General features: G+C 40.6%; 1 protein-coding gene across 4 annotated transcripts in view; it reads left to right on the forward strand.

Moving 5' to 3' along the window:
• Positions 1-15564, forward strand: part of RAB3GAP2 (RAB3 GTPase activating non-catalytic protein subunit 2) — a 279134-nt gene that overhangs the window by 25627 nt on the left and 237943 nt on the right. For all 4 annotated transcript variants that reach the window (XM_029593170.1, XM_029593169.1, XM_029593168.1 and 1 more), the window contains exon 2: positions 13912-13976. In XM_029593170.1, the coding sequence (XP_029449030.1) occupies positions 13912-13976 (65 nt within the window). The remainder of the gene's footprint in view (positions 1-13911; positions 13977-15564) is intronic.

Consider the following 15564-nt stretch of genomic DNA (forward strand, 5'->3'; position numbering starts at 1 on the left):
TAAGCTTACAGAAAGTGATTTTTTTCCCCCAAAGAGGGTATTTAAATTCATGTTGGATCTCTATCAAAATGTAGGAGGAAATGGGGAAAAAAAATGAAGCAGAAAGTACATTAGAACTAATTGAAGTTATCAGTTGGGATTAAACTAATCTGTAATAAAGATTGTTTAATCTCCCTCTTTTGCTTTTTTTGAATTTAACTGTTTTATTGAGAGAGTAGTGATACAGAACAATTACATACATCATCAACATCCAACATATACATACAGTATCATAATACTCCAACCTCTCTTTTTTTGTTACAGGTCAGGGACTCTTTAAGCCTCTCCCCTGGGTAAATCATCCTCATACGGGCTACAAAACCCTGTAGAGTTTGACTCATTTAGTTAGTGAAGGATACTGCAGTTGCTGTACTTTCGACCATTTTTCAAAAGGTGTCCAAGTTAACTCGTATTTAGCTAATCGGTCTTGTCTTAATGCTGAGATTTTTTTCCATGCCTCCTATACCCATTAGTTTTTTAACTACCTGAGATCTTGGAGGCTCTTCTCCCCGAGACCACCTTGCCGCCACCACTTGGCGTGTCGCCATAGCAGCAAAATTAATAAGATGGCTTTGGGGGTGTTAAGTTGTTTTCCTGGAATTACCCCCAGTAGCCACACCTCTGGTTGGGTGGGAATCTCGCAACCTAGAATTTCTGTAAGCATTTGTCTTACCCCAAGCCAGAACTTCTGTATTATCTCACACGTCCACCATACATTTATTTATTTATTTTATTTATTTATTTTTAATTTTTATAGACCGAAGTTCTTGTAGGAACTACAAATCAATCCGGTTTACATACAACTTTTAAATGCCCAAAAATAGTAGTGGGCTTTACATAGAACAGTTGAACAATAAAACAGGTAACAATAGAACTAACAATAATGCTGGAACAAATAGAATAGATAACCAATTAAACATAGTAATATAGTAATAAATATTATATAGAAAATAAATATAAAATAAATATAAAAGAGATGGAGTAAATGGAGTGTGAGTACAGTATAAATACAAAAGATGAAAGAGCTCAAAAATTAAGGTACAGTTGAAAAAAATCGTAATAGGAAAAACAGTGAGATAACCCATGATTTGGGTTAAAAGACTTGATTAGGTAGCATTAGATGTCTGGGAAGGCTTGACGGAAAAGCCATGTTTTTAGCTTTTTTTTGAACTCCTGATGACTTGGTTCTAGTCTTAGATCTGGGGGGAGCGCGTTCCATTGGTGGGGGCCTCCTGAAGATAGTGCTCTTTTGCTCAGTGATGATTTTACCTGTAGGGCTTGCAATGTGCCTTTGTATGCGCTTCTAATTGGTCTGGATGAAGTATGAGGTTGGAGTTGGGTGCTTAACATGATCGGAGCAAGATTGTATGTTACTTTGTGAATAATTGTGAGCACTTTATAGAGGATCCTGTGGTTAATAGGAAGCCAATGTAGGTTACGAAGGATTGGAGTGATGTGATCTCTTTTATTAGAGTTTGTAAGTATTCTGGCAGCAGCGTTTTGAACCATTTGTAAGGGTTTGATGGTATTTGAGGGTAGACCGAGAAGGAGGGAGTTGCAATAATCGAGCTTAGATAGTATGATGGATTGAAGTACTAGCCGGAAGTCAGAGAAGTGAAGGAGGGGTTTTAGCTTTCTGAGGACTTGCAGTTTGTAAAAGCAGTCCTTTGCGGTATTGTTTACAAACTTTTTTAGGTTTAGATTGTTGTCTAGCCAGGCTCCAAGATCCCTGACGTCTGGTGAGAACTTGCTAATTGAGTTTGGTTGAGAGGAGCTTGAAGAGATGGTGAGGGGATCTTGGGAGATAATGAGCATTTCGGTTTTGTTGGCATTCAATACTAAATTGAGTCTTGAGAGTAAGTCTTTAATTGGCTGTAGACAGTCATTCCAGTAGCTGATCGTTTTTTGAAGGGATTCTGAAATCGGGATAAGGATTTGGATGTCATCTGCGTAGAGGTAATGGATAAGCTTGAGGTTTGAGAGCAGGTGGCAAAGAGGGAGGAGATAGATATTGAAGAGGGTGGGTGAGAGTGAAGATCCTTGAGGGACTCCTTGATCTGAAAGAACTGGAAGCGATTCCTTGTTGTTTATCCTGACTTTATAGAATCTGTTACTTAGGAAGGACTGAAACCAACTGAGAGCTGAGCCTTTGATACCTATGTTGGCTAGTTGGTCTATAAGTATGGTGTGTTTTACCGTATCAAAGGCAGCGGATAGATCTAGAAGAATAAGGAGGTAGGATTGTTTTTTCTCTAGGTTGACGAGGATTGTGTCCGTAAGTGATAGTAAGAGAGATTCGGTGTTTAAGAGTTTTCGGAATCCGTATTGTGCCGGGGACAGAATGTTATGATCTTCCAGATAATCTGACAGTTGCTTGTTAACAGTTTTCTCCGTTAATTTGGCTATGAGAGGTAGGTTTGCGATTGGTCGAAAGTTCGCTGGGTCTGATGGAGAGGCGTTTGGTTTTTTTAGTAGTGGTTTGAGAATGGCCAATTTTAACTGGTTGGGGACTTGGCCTTGAGAGAGTGATGTGTTAATTATATCAGAAATTGGTTTTGAGATTGTGTTCGGTATGGAGATGAGCAGGTTTGTTGGTAATGGATCCGATGGGTGGGATGATGGTTTGATTTTCTTGAGGGTAATTTCTATCTCCAGTGAAGAGGTAGGTTCAAAAGAAACAAGACTAGCGTTTTGTTGAGGTGGGGATATGAGATGGTAGGTTGGGGGAATATTGTTGGTTGTGAGACAGTAGGTGAGGTTGGTGATTTTTGTCTTGAAATAATTGGCGAGTTCGTTGGCTTTATTGAGTGCTTGGTGGTCTGGGATGGAGGGAGGCGATGGTTTAGTTAATGAGGAGACGTATGAGAAAAGTGCCTTTGAGTCAAAAATGAAGTTGTGAATTTTTTTTGCATAAAAGTCTTTCTTTGTCCTGAGTATAGCGTTCCTGTAAGTGTTGAGGAGGGATTTGTATATTGCGTGTGTCGAAGTGGTGGGGTTTTTTCTCCAGCATTGTTCTTTATTCCTTAGTGTTTGCTTGAGAGATTTAAGTTCCGGGGTAAACCAGGGTTTTCTGTTGTCTGATGTGGGATGTATGGTTTTGGTTGACGTTGGGCAGATTTGATCTGCAATTTTATTATTGAGATTGATCCATGAGGTAGTTGCTGTGGTTGCGTCTGTGAAATCTAGTTGATTTAGTGATTCTGATATCTTTTCACTAAGGAGATCTAGCGAACATGGTTTCCTGAAATGGATGGTGGATTTGGTAGAGTCTTTAGGTGGTGGGTTGTTGATCTTAAGTATCGTGTAGATGACCCTATGGTCTGACCAGGGAACTGGTGAGCACGTGGGGTTAGAGTGGATGGTAAAGCTGTTGTTAATGAAGATGAGGTCCAGTGTATGGCCTGCCTTGTGGGTGGGACTATTGACGATTTGAGTAAAACCCAAGTGACTGAGTGATGAGAGGACTGTTATGCAGTTGATGGATTGTGGGGAAGCGTCCACATGCAAATTAAAGTCTCCCAGTATTATAGCGGGTTTGTCAGCGTTAATGTGTTTGGCTACAAGCTCGATAAGGAGAGAGGGATTCGATTCCAAGTTCCCTGGTGGGGCGTAGACGAGAGCAACTTGGATTTGTTCAGATTTGAAGAGGGAGAATTCCAGTTTAGAGGATGTGTTTGTATATTGTAAAGATATGTTTAGACCTTTTTTTACTGCCAGAAGGAGCCCTCCACCCCTTTTTCTGGGTCTGGGGACTGAGAAGAGGTCATAAGATTGTATGGGAAGCTGATTTGTTAGTACGGTATCTGTCTGTTTTAACCATGTCTCTGTGATGGCACAGATATCTGGGTTGACTTCTATAAGATAATCATTGAGGATGTGCGTTTTCTTGGAGAGAGACTGAGCGTTGAATAGGGTTAGAGTAAATAGAGAGAATCCTAGGATTTGTGTAATTGGTGATATCATTATTGGGATAAGCCTTTGTTGTCGTACAATGTGCTGATATGTAGGTTTTGTGTGTGATCTGAGTTTGTTCCAGATTGTGGGTATAGAGTAGCTATGCATCTTTGTGGTGTAATTGACTGGGGTTGTTGCGAGAGAAGTTGCTCTAGTGCTGTAATAGCTGGAGAGACTGATTGCTGGATTGGCTGAATGCTGGAGTGTCTGGATGAAAGTAGAAGAGGCTAGAGGCTGGAGAGTCTGGGTAGTTGTTGGAGAGGCTGGAGGAATGCTGGTGCAGCTGGATGCTGGGTGGTGAGTCTATCTGCTGGGGAGGCTGGATGAGTGTTGGATGCTGTAGAGACTGAAAGAATGCTGTAGAGACTCGATGAGTGTTGGAGAGGCGGGGATTACCCCAATGTGCCTGGTGTCTGCTGTGATGTTCAACCCTTCTGCTCCCTAAGAGGGTAATCCTTTAAGTGTGAGGCCGCGTGACAGGTTGGTGGTTTAGTCGGAGGTGAGAAGGTATTACGTTGTTCCACATCTAAATCTTAAAATCTAAATTGGTAGGGCCCTGGCCCTGGGGCTCTCCAAGGGGCGTGCTAAGGGGCAGGCCCCTTAGGTCGCGCTCCTTTGGGCGCGCGATGCCGCCGGTGATTTCCTGGGATTTAAAGGGCTGTTGCCGCCCTCTGATTGGCCCCTTGATTGGCCGTGACGAGCCGCGTGGCCGGAGCTGGAGCCCCGGAGGTGAGTGCTGTGATTTTAAGTCGGCCTTGCCCCGACGGGCTTCAGCGCCGGCTGCGCAGGCCTGCAGCTGGGGTCCGGGTCGAGTGGCGCGGTGGCAGCGATCGCGGCGAGAGAGGTGGACGGAGGAGCGGCAGGGATTTAAATCCCCCGCTTACCTCGTCTGGTGACGTCCTTTCCGGCCTATCCCCGATAGGCTGCTTAGTTGGGGGAGGTGCGCCGGGACGAGGTGCCTCCTGGCCGGGACGAGGTGCGCCTGGACGAGCCGCGTGGCCGGGACGAGCCGCGTGGCTGATTGACAATGATGCCAACATTTATCAGATATTGCAGGGTACCATCTGGCTAGCTTGGCAGGATATAAGTACCATCTGTACAATAATTTGTATCTATTTTCAATCATGGAAGTGGCCCCCCAACATTTTTCCCTATCCTTTGAAAACAGTCATCCTATTTTGATTTGTCCCATTGAGCCTTCAAATCTCCTTCCCATGCTTTAATGTGAGGGTCAGAATATGGTTCCTCATCTGTTAACGCTTTATAGATTTTAGAGATCAATTTGGGTGGCTTTTGGGTCATCATCAAAATCCCTCAAATAGAGAGGCCCCTTTCGTTAGTTCTTGTTTAACTTCTTTTGTATTGAAAAAGTGGCGTAACTGCATATGCCAGGAAATCCTTATGTGATATCCCATACCCAGTCTGAAGTTCTGCAAAGGGGATCACTGAGCCCACCATCCAAATCTGACCACCCTTCATATCCCCTTCTTTCCCACTTTTTAAAAACCTCATATTCCCTGCCACTTGAAAAGCCTTCCAGATACCTTATTGGGATTGGAAAAAACACCCCTTCTTTCCTTACTATTTTTGACCGCCACTTTGCCCAAAGTACAGGTGTGCATCTCAGGGAAGGTGTGATATTTAATTCCCCTATATTCGGCAGTTTTCCTAATTATTGGAGCATATCCTAGTATAGTTTGCACAATGGTCATCCATTGCTTTTGTTGCTGACATTCCACCACTCTCTGTAATTGAGAAGCAGGATATTTATTAGGAACACCCAAGCCACCTTTCGCTTTTGTTCTGTAGAGAACCTTTCTTGCAACCCTGGGAGGGCGCCTTTTCCATATAAAGGAAAAAACCTGTTGCTGCAGTGTTTTTAAATCTGCATCTGTTAGAACACATGGCAACGCCTGGAACAAATAGCTTAGCCTGGGTAGATAATTCATCTTAATCACTGCTATTCTGATTTCCCTCTTTTCTTTGATTAGATTTTGTGTTTTTGTAATGAAATAATCTGAAGATCTGTTATATTGGCCTGGGCTGTCCTGGCTCTTTCTTTGCTGTAATCTTGTTTTGAATAGTTATTCTGATAAGTTTGAGGACTACATTTTCTAATCTAGGCATTCTCAGTTAGTGTTACTATATTTATATCAATATGGGGAGGCTGAGCTAGTTATTTCAACTCTAATTGCATGCATGGACGTGCACTTTCAGTTTCTTTAGAAACGGGAATTTCACGTCCATGCTGCAATGAATGGAAAACTAGGACAAGCTCATACTACTGACATGGGTCCCGATAGTCAAAGGGTAACTCAAGTCTTTGTGAGCTGCCACAGGCCTGGCTTTCAGGATCTCTGTAATAAATATTTACCAAGAACTGGGTTAATTTGAATTTTTTAAAAAAATGTTTGGGTCAGCCAACCCCAACCATAATAAATAAATGTGTTTTTAGACAAAGATGAGAAGTTACTTATTTAAAAGGAATTATTAAAGCACAGAGAACAAACAAAATGCAAAGCTGGCATCAGTGCAGGAAATTTACAATAATGATTTCACTTCCAAGCAAAGAACCACATTGTAATTAGGTTGGAAATAACACCTTGTCTGATGTGTTACCTCTGCCATATGAATCGTAGGGCGAATATAATAAGAATAGAGAGGAAATGTCATCTGTTTCTAATTTAGGTTCTGTGTGTCTAGCAGGGTTTGTGATGTCTGCACTACTTTATATTACATATCTGAAAAATATATTTTCTGCTTTGTACACATGTGAACTTCAGCAGTAAGATTGTAATTACATTTTTACATAAAACCTAAAGATGTTAGACTTTCTGATGTCTGCTTCATGGGGGTGGGGACTTCCTCCTCTCTTTTTTATGATTGGTGTTTTTTTTTTTCTGTTTTTCAGAACATAGAGCAATAGAAAGTTCTTAGGAGGAAGAGTTAATATTTGAATTGATAATACCAATGAACAACTAAACTCAAATATGTCTTTTTGTATTGCAATTAGAAATGAGGGAAAAAACACAAAGGAAAGGCTAGGCAAACACACGAGTAAAAGCAATATGAGGGGTAGCCAAAAATGAAAAGCAAAACTGTAAGATAAAATCCAAATGGAATAGTTTAGACAAAAATGAATACATGAATATGCCAGATTGCTACACCAACATTTAAGATTTTAATATAGATATAAAAAATTAAGTAGGTAGCAAATAAACAATAAAGACTAATAAGAAGCAATAACTAATTTATTTATTTATTTATTTTTAGATTTTTATATACCGGTGTTCCTGTATTAAAATACAGATCACATCGGTTTACATTGAAACATAAAAATTACGCCAAGAGGCGGTACATATAACAAGGTTGTAGAACTTGTTATATGCTAATGCTCAACATGGCTGTTTTGCCATGCACAGGATGAAACCTAAATAATCTTGTTATAGCTAAACAGACCAACAGACCAAACCATGAGAGTAAAATGTTTCTACAACTCTCACTTCTGAGTGTTCAAAATCAGAAATAATAGTTTTAGATACATTTTGGAGTCTTGTGACCAGTTTGCCTAGAAGCTGGTTGCCCACTCAGTATATTCCCTTTTTAATTCTAGCATCATGTGGAACCTTGCAGTTTGTTCGTGAAGAAGATGATGCTCAAATGACAGAAAAAACATCAATTAAAAAATCTTACAGTAATAGCAACTGGAAAAATCATAGATCTAAAAGTAGGGCAAACTATACTATTGATGATGATGATAATTATAAAATTAAGTAATAATGCTATGCCTAAAATAAAATCTATAAATGGTAAACAGATATTAAAAATATAAATTCAAAGATATGAAATAAAATATATAAAAGTGTAATACTTAAACAATGTAAATAAAAAGAAGTTTACACCTTACTAAGCAGACGGAATGGACTATTTTTATCTTTGTCTACTGTCATTTGCTATGTTATTATGTAAATAAAAAAGACAAAATGTTGAAAGAATAAATGTATAGCTCAATAATGTGTGGCAGAAAATCCCTTCTTTTCTCATTTACAAAATGCGCTGACTAAGTGAAGATTAAAGCAGTAACTTTCAAAGTGATGCGTACATGTGCCCGCATTTGCTGGCGCGCATGCACATAGACAAGCCAATTTTATAACGTGTGCATGTTATAATATCAGCTACCCGCGTGCACGATTTTATATTGACGCGTGCATGTGTGTGCGAATGCAGTCTTGAGCACATAAGTGGGGGGATTTTAGTAGATGCGCGCAGTGACGCATTAGGTCTATTTCCCAGTTCCCGCTGAGTTCGTCCCAGTAAAAGCCAGTCCTAAACCCCCTCCCTAACTTGCCTCCCTTTTAATCTACTAACCCTGACCCTTAAAACCTACTTACACGCAGTCCATAGCAAAAACAAGTTACACAATTGAGGGATCCCGGCATGTGCAGTTCCAGCATGCCCATACCCCACTCCTCTTTCGTATTGGGAGATACGCATGTGGCTGCGGGCCTTTTAAAATCCGTGCGGCCCATGCGTGTCCAAGTGATGCACATATCTCCTGGCTTTGCTGCACGCAAGTCTTTTAAAATCTACCTCAAAGTTTTCAAGTTTGAAAACCAAGCTTCAATATACTAGATGCAAGGCTAGAAAAATATTTTGAAAACTCAGGCATTAACTAAAATTTTTAAGATCAAGGGAAATATTTTCTCTTCTTATATTTGACTTTGTTTTTGTCTTTTTTTTTTGTTTCATGTCTCTTTTTGGAGCTTTTTTTTTTTTTTTGCATGGGTATGGTTTACCAGTAGTCTTCAAGCCAACATTTATAAATTATATTAAAGGATATCTTTTGGCATGCTGGATGGAGTGTTGGAGTGAGGAAAAATTCCATAATTATTTTTTGAGGTTCTAGTTTTGCTAGAAGGAAAGTTACATTCTGTCAGACTTTATTCATGTGTTCTAATGGAAGTCACAGTGCAGTTGATTATCATCGGGAGGTGAGGGGGATTTATTGATTTTGTGTGAAAGAGAGAGGAACCAGATCGGGAGACCACGCCCCCCCCCCCCCCCCGATGTCATCGAGAGCTCAGCCGACCGTTGAAAGACGTCTCACCATCAGGCGCCGGCGAGCGGGGAAGCCACCCTCTACCTTCGGGCCCCCGCAGAACTTTACCATCAAACTGAGAGATAAAAATGAAACCAGAGGGAAGAGATGAACATCGGTAGGTGAGGGGGATTTATTGATTTGGTGTGAAAGAGAGAGGAACCCGATCGGGAGACCACGCCCCCCCCCCCCCCCCCCCCCCCCGACGTCATCGAGAGCTCAGCCGACCGTTGAAAGACGCCTCACCATCAGGCGCCGTGCATCGCGTGCCGAAGGGGCGCGACAAAGGGGTTCGCCCCTTTTGTGCAACCCATAATGCATGTGCCATTTATCATCCTTGTAATCAGATGTCTGTTTGTTTAACATACTTCCTATAACATCTTTTACTCAATTGTTAAAAGTATTGCAATCTGAACTTTTGTAAACCGTTGTGATGGCTTACCGAATGACGGTATATAAAACTCAGCAAATAAATAAATAAATATTACTAATTTGCACTTTGTTAAATTTTAATGTGCAAAAATGAAAAAATATTAATAGGTAATTACATAAATTATTGCATGAGCTGATGCTATAGGTGTGACCCTCCTCTTAATTGGTTTTATTTTTTTATTTTATTTATAGATTTTTATATACCGTCGTTCGGTTTTGCCATCACAACGGTTCACAATTTTTTTTTAAAAGTTTTTTTTAACATTTAGTTAACATGTTTAAAGATTTTGTACAGGAAAGGTCAAATTGAGGAAATGAGTTAGTTCATATGAAATGAATTGTATGGTATGAAATAAGTGTAAGAGGTGCGGTTCGTAGAACATAAAATATAAATGTAAACTCTCAAATTTAACATAGGGTATAAACATATAACATACAATATAGGCATATAGTAAAAATAGGTGTAACCATGGTGCAGTTCTTAAAATAACAATGGTGTGGGAAATTGGTCGAGCATGGAGAGTTTCACATGATAATATCGGTATCATATGAGTTGGGGGTAATTATAAGATCGGAACTTACAGATGCTTTTCGTTAGGAGGGGAGTGGTTCTGTCAGTTTGGCATTTATATCCGTTTGAAATAACATCTAATAGATGAATGCAAAAATATTTGCTGCAGAGCAAGGCAAACATGGCTTTAAGAGGTTAATTTTTGATGGTTCACACAAGCTTGACTGTTCTCCCTAACTTGAAAGTGTGAGTGGCACTGGCAAGAAATCAATCAGGAAATTGCATGCTGCTCAGAACCAATATAGAGGAGAAACAGCATCTTCTGTCTTGAGTATTGCCTGCAATGTGTGTATGTGGAGCATTGGGGTTAAAAATAAAAAGGGAGAGAATGCACCAAAAGCAGTTTCTGGTATGTGAGCAAGAAAATCAGAGTTATAAGGAGCAGGAAGAAACTGCATCATGAGGAGGAAAAGAAAACCATTGTAGAATCTGCCTGAGACATCTCAGAAGAATAAAGAAAGTAGGAAGATCTACCAGCCCAGATCTCCTTTTTCACAAAGGCCCTTTTGGCCTTTGTGAAAAAGGAGATCTGTAGCAGCTATACTCCTGAGGAGCTGAGAGATAGAGAGGTGTTAAGATCCTGTGGTCTTGCTATATCTGTCCCACACGTATCCTAAAGTGAAATCGGCTCACAGTATCAGAAAGCAGCAAGTTATTAACCTCCCAGTGTTGTGTCAGTCAGTTCCCGATGCCCTCTCTCTGCCCTCCTTACCTCTTTGGCGCCTCCCTCTTCGTCCGCGGGAAGATTGGCTGCCGCGGCGTTCTTCTGCCGAAGTCCTCCGGCATCCCCGGACCGGCTAGACGCTGCAAACTGCCATGTTTCCTGGAGGCCTAGGGGCGCATGTGCGGCGCAGCCCCAACTGAAGTACCAGCGATGGCGCGAACCTCGGGGCGTCCCCCAAAGATGACGTCACCCGTGACGGATATTTAAGGTCTTAGAATTTGCTAACACATCGAGTTAGCAAGGAATGACTACGGACTCGCTTCGACTTTCCAAGCTACTCTGCCTCCTCTGACTGAGCAGGGGTTACACTACCTAAGCTACTGTCCCTCCTCGGACTTACTAGGGGTACTCACTCCTTGAGGGCCCTCGTTCCCAGACTTGCTCGGTACACTCATCTGCTTGGAATTCCTCACTGCCAACTACATCAGTGAGTTACCATCGCTCTCTCAGAGCTTTCCCTGGAACCAGGTACTCGCTCCTCGAGGGCCTATACATTCCAGCTCCTGGGCTTCTATGAGACATTGTGTGAGTGTTACCATCTGGTTCAGTACATGAATTCTGCATACCCTGCCTACTCACTATATTTCAGTTTCTCTACAGCTCAGCCTCCAGGGATCGCTTTTCCAGTATCTGAGGGACTACAGCCCAGCCGGGCATTCCAGCTCACTACTGCCACCTCTGGTGGTTCAGTATACTGTCTAATAAAAGAACTAGTGTGTGTCTGTCTCCATACTCTGAGCCTGACCGGTGGTCCCTCTCGGGATCTTCCCCCGGGGGCGTGGTCATCTGCCACCGGTCCAAGGATCCACCCACAACTGTCCTAAATAACAACAGACTGTTAACTCCGAACTGAACACCCAGCAGTAGGTTAAAATAACAGCTGAATCATTCTCTATAACTGAATAATCCCAACCAAAATGCCAGATTACACTGGGAAAAGAGAAATGAAGTGTTTCAATCAAGGGAACATTACTAGTGAGGATCTCTATTCCATTCACTTCCCAAAGAAATGAGACACTTGCCACATTGTATCACACAGTTTTTTGTAGTCCACATTGTTTTTAAAACAAGTTTTTACAGTGATACATGGTTATTAACACTCATCTAAGCATTGTTGATGTGTGCAATTGATTGGAGTGGCTGTGAAGATAGAATGAAAAGTCTGAGATGCACTAGGGTCTACTCTGTGGCATTGTAAATACACAGAATGATATGATCTATATATACCATTCCCAACCACCATCTAAAACCCAAATACTTCGTTAATAAGTTAATAAGTTTTATACAAAATTAACCTATATTGTCTCATTCTAACACGTTATAATCTGCTTTTGCCGAGATGTTATATATATATATTTTCTCTCTTTGTTTGGTGTTGTATTTATAATTTATAACTGTTCATTGTATGAATTTGTTGTTACACTGTAAACCGGAATGAAGGCACTCTGCTATATTTCGGTATAAAAAAAGAATATAAGTAAATAAATAAATACATAAATAATATGCGCAGACTGGATGGGCCTTGTGGTCTTTATCAGCTGTCATATTTTGTATTTCTGTGTTGTTGTCCTACGCTATATAGAAGATGATTATAGACATGGCAGAATGCAATTCACAATTTGTGTTATTTGCTAGTCTAGAATAAGGATATGAATTTGAGTCCTGCTGTATACTGCCTAACTTCTCATTCAAGCAGCAGTCCATAATTTTGTATCTGGCAGAAACTGTAAACATTTTCACCCAGAAAATGTATAGACTATTTCAAATGCATTTGTTTTAATATAGCCAAAATCCTGAAAAAGAAATGTAAGGGTAGATCATATTGGTATTGAAAAAGCGGTGTGCTAGGATTCTGGTGTTTTACGGTAAAAATCATCCACTTTACCTTGCCCGTGCTGACTATATTTATTTATTTAGATCTGTTCATTAAGTGGCACTGGTGTGAGAGTAAACCATTCCTAAACCAGATCATGTGCCAGAATAGTAGCCATGTAAGAGAGTGAGTGATTGTCCATGTCCTCCCTCTTATCATTAGGACTGCTGGAGGCTCTAGAACAAAAGGGGTCATGGGCCGAGGATGAGTAATCTTAGGAAATATTTATACGCAGAGAGGGTGCTGGATGCATAGAATGGCCTCCCAGTGGAGGTGATGGAGGCAGAAACATTATCAGGTAGATTTTAAGACCTGTGCATGGGCACACACCGATTTTATAACATGCACTTGTAAAAACGCGCATGTTATAAAATCAGCTACCCGCGCGCATGTGCGTGCGAATCTCGCCTCGATCGCGTAATGGGGGAGAACTTTAGTAGGTACACGCGGCGATGTGATAGGCCCAAATCCCAGTTCGCCCCTGAAAAGGAGCGAACTTCTTAAACCCCCTGCCTAACCTGTCTCCCTTTTACCCCACCAGCCCTGACCCCTAAAACCCACTGTCTATCCTAGATCTTTTTGTTTTAATACTTACTTGCAGTGCATTGCAGCAGCGGGTTACGTGTTCGTCTGATCCCGAAGCGCGCTTGTGCGATGATGGTGATGCCCGGCCCGCCCAGACCCCACCCCATTTTCCCCATACCTTTTTTATTTGCGTACTTGGAGATATGCGTGCGGCTGCGGGCCTTTTAAGATTCGTGCAGCGTGCGTAATTCTTGGATTTCCCGCATGCAGGGCTTTTAAAATTAGCCCTTATCTGAATTCAGGAAAGCATGGGATTAATAAGGGGATCTTTGAGGAAGAGATGGAAATTGTAAGGGCTACATATATTGGACGGATGGGCTATCATGTTTCTGTGTTAAAAGCAAGAAGAGTAAGGGAAAGATTCAAGGAAATGAAAAGCAAATCACAATTATTAGGCAGAAAACCAATATATCTTAATATATATATTTATTAAAATAGGCTGTTAGAGACCTTTGTATTGTTTGGGAGCACCACATCATTGCTATGTCCTGCTTTTAGTTATTGTTATAGCTTGTTACTGACGAAGCTAATCCCAGTCTATCTTGCACTGTGTTTATCGGATGAAACCTGCAGAAATAAAATTTAGAAATAAAGTTTTATAGAGTAAACTTTTGTAACCTTTTCTTTAAAAACAGGTAAATTTGCCAACTGGGAAGACGAAGACTGGGGAGCATGGAATGATACAGATGCACAAGAAAATGTAAGGGTTTTTTTGGGTTTTTTTTAAAGTTTTGATAAAAATGTAGCAAGGGGTCCATTCAATGACAGAACTACACTCTTACTACTAGGGATGAGACTGCTGACTTCTGTTTAGTGATCCTTGCAATTATTTTTGGTTATGTTTTTTGACTTCCTTTTGATACACGTTGGAGTGACAAACACCTTTAATTCGTTTTGAAGTGAACTATCCTGTAGGACATTTTGTCTTTCTCTGTGCTGCAACAACCAGATTTCTGGTTTTACTTTTCTTTGTTAACACATTATTTTCTTTTTTTTTATTATATTTTTATTAGTATTAAATCATGTTACATGAAATAAAGCATAGGAACAAATACAGGAAATCAATCCATGCACTTGAATACAATAATCAAAACTACATTCATTGAAAGTCCCCATTAAGGGAGAGCAAAGGAGAGAACAATAGTAAAAGGACACAACTGAGGCAATTAAACAAAACGTACCAAAATCTACTTATTAAACCCACACCTCATCCCATTTTTATACACAATACATTGTTCAAGATGTGTAGAGTCTAGAAAAAACAATTTAACCCCATGAAAAACAATACATTTAGAAAGAAACTTCAAATAAAACGAGGCCCCCATCTCAACATGTTGCCTCAATTGTAAAAACAATTTTCTGTGTGCTTGAGTTGGTCTGGAGACATCTGAAAAAACTTCAGTTTTTGTCCACAAAATAATTCATGTTTGTATTGTCTCTAGATCAGATCTTTATCATCTGTCTGTACAAAAGAAACAATTAGAGTTGCATGGGTAGAGTTGTTATCATTAGAGGAATACAAAATATTAGACACATCCGCACTTTCAAATGATGCTAAAAAATCTAATCCTCCTTCCTCGCCACTAGCAACTCTCTTGGCATCAGGAATATAGTAACATTGATATAACTGAAATACTTTCTCTTTAGCAATCTGTAATGTCTCGTATACATATTTCTTAAAATGTTCAGCGGATGACAGCCTAGATTTGGGGAAGTTTAAGAAGCGCAAAAGTTTTGAACGAATTGCATTCTCAAATGATTCAGTTTTATTATGCAGCATTAGATTATCTGTAACACTAGTCACTTGAACTGCCTGTAAAGTTGAGACTTGATCTCGAACTGAGTAATTCGCTCTAAGACCCCCAGGTGGTGGTCTATTTCAGTCAAATTTGTTGGAGTCCCTAAGGAAAACTCACACAACTGAGAGACTGTCCACATCAGTGTATTCTTGGTGCATGTAACAACTTGCCAAATATCTCGAAAGGAAATATTAGAAGATTCAGCCAAAGCTTCTCCTTCTTTGTCCATACCTTGTGGCACAGGGTAGGCAGAGCCACTGGGGCAGGGACATTACCTACTTCGGGTGGTATCCCATCTGCTAGTCACATAGACTCCCCAATTTGTACCAGCGTCACCGAAGTTGGATTATCTGCTGATGATGGAAGTGGAGGTGGGGGTCCATTGATCAGGGAAATTCGAGTCCTCACTGTTCACGTCACCTGGAGTAGAAGAACCCTGGTAATCTACATGAGCATCCATTGGTCCTTGTGCTGGATGCGAGGCAATTG

Source organism: Rhinatrema bivittatum, chromosome 3 (assembly GCF_901001135.1).
Source record: "Rhinatrema bivittatum chromosome 3, aRhiBiv1.1, whole genome shotgun sequence".
In the NCBI taxonomy this organism is placed as follows: Eukaryota; Metazoa; Chordata; class Amphibia; order Gymnophiona; family Rhinatrematidae; genus Rhinatrema; species Rhinatrema bivittatum.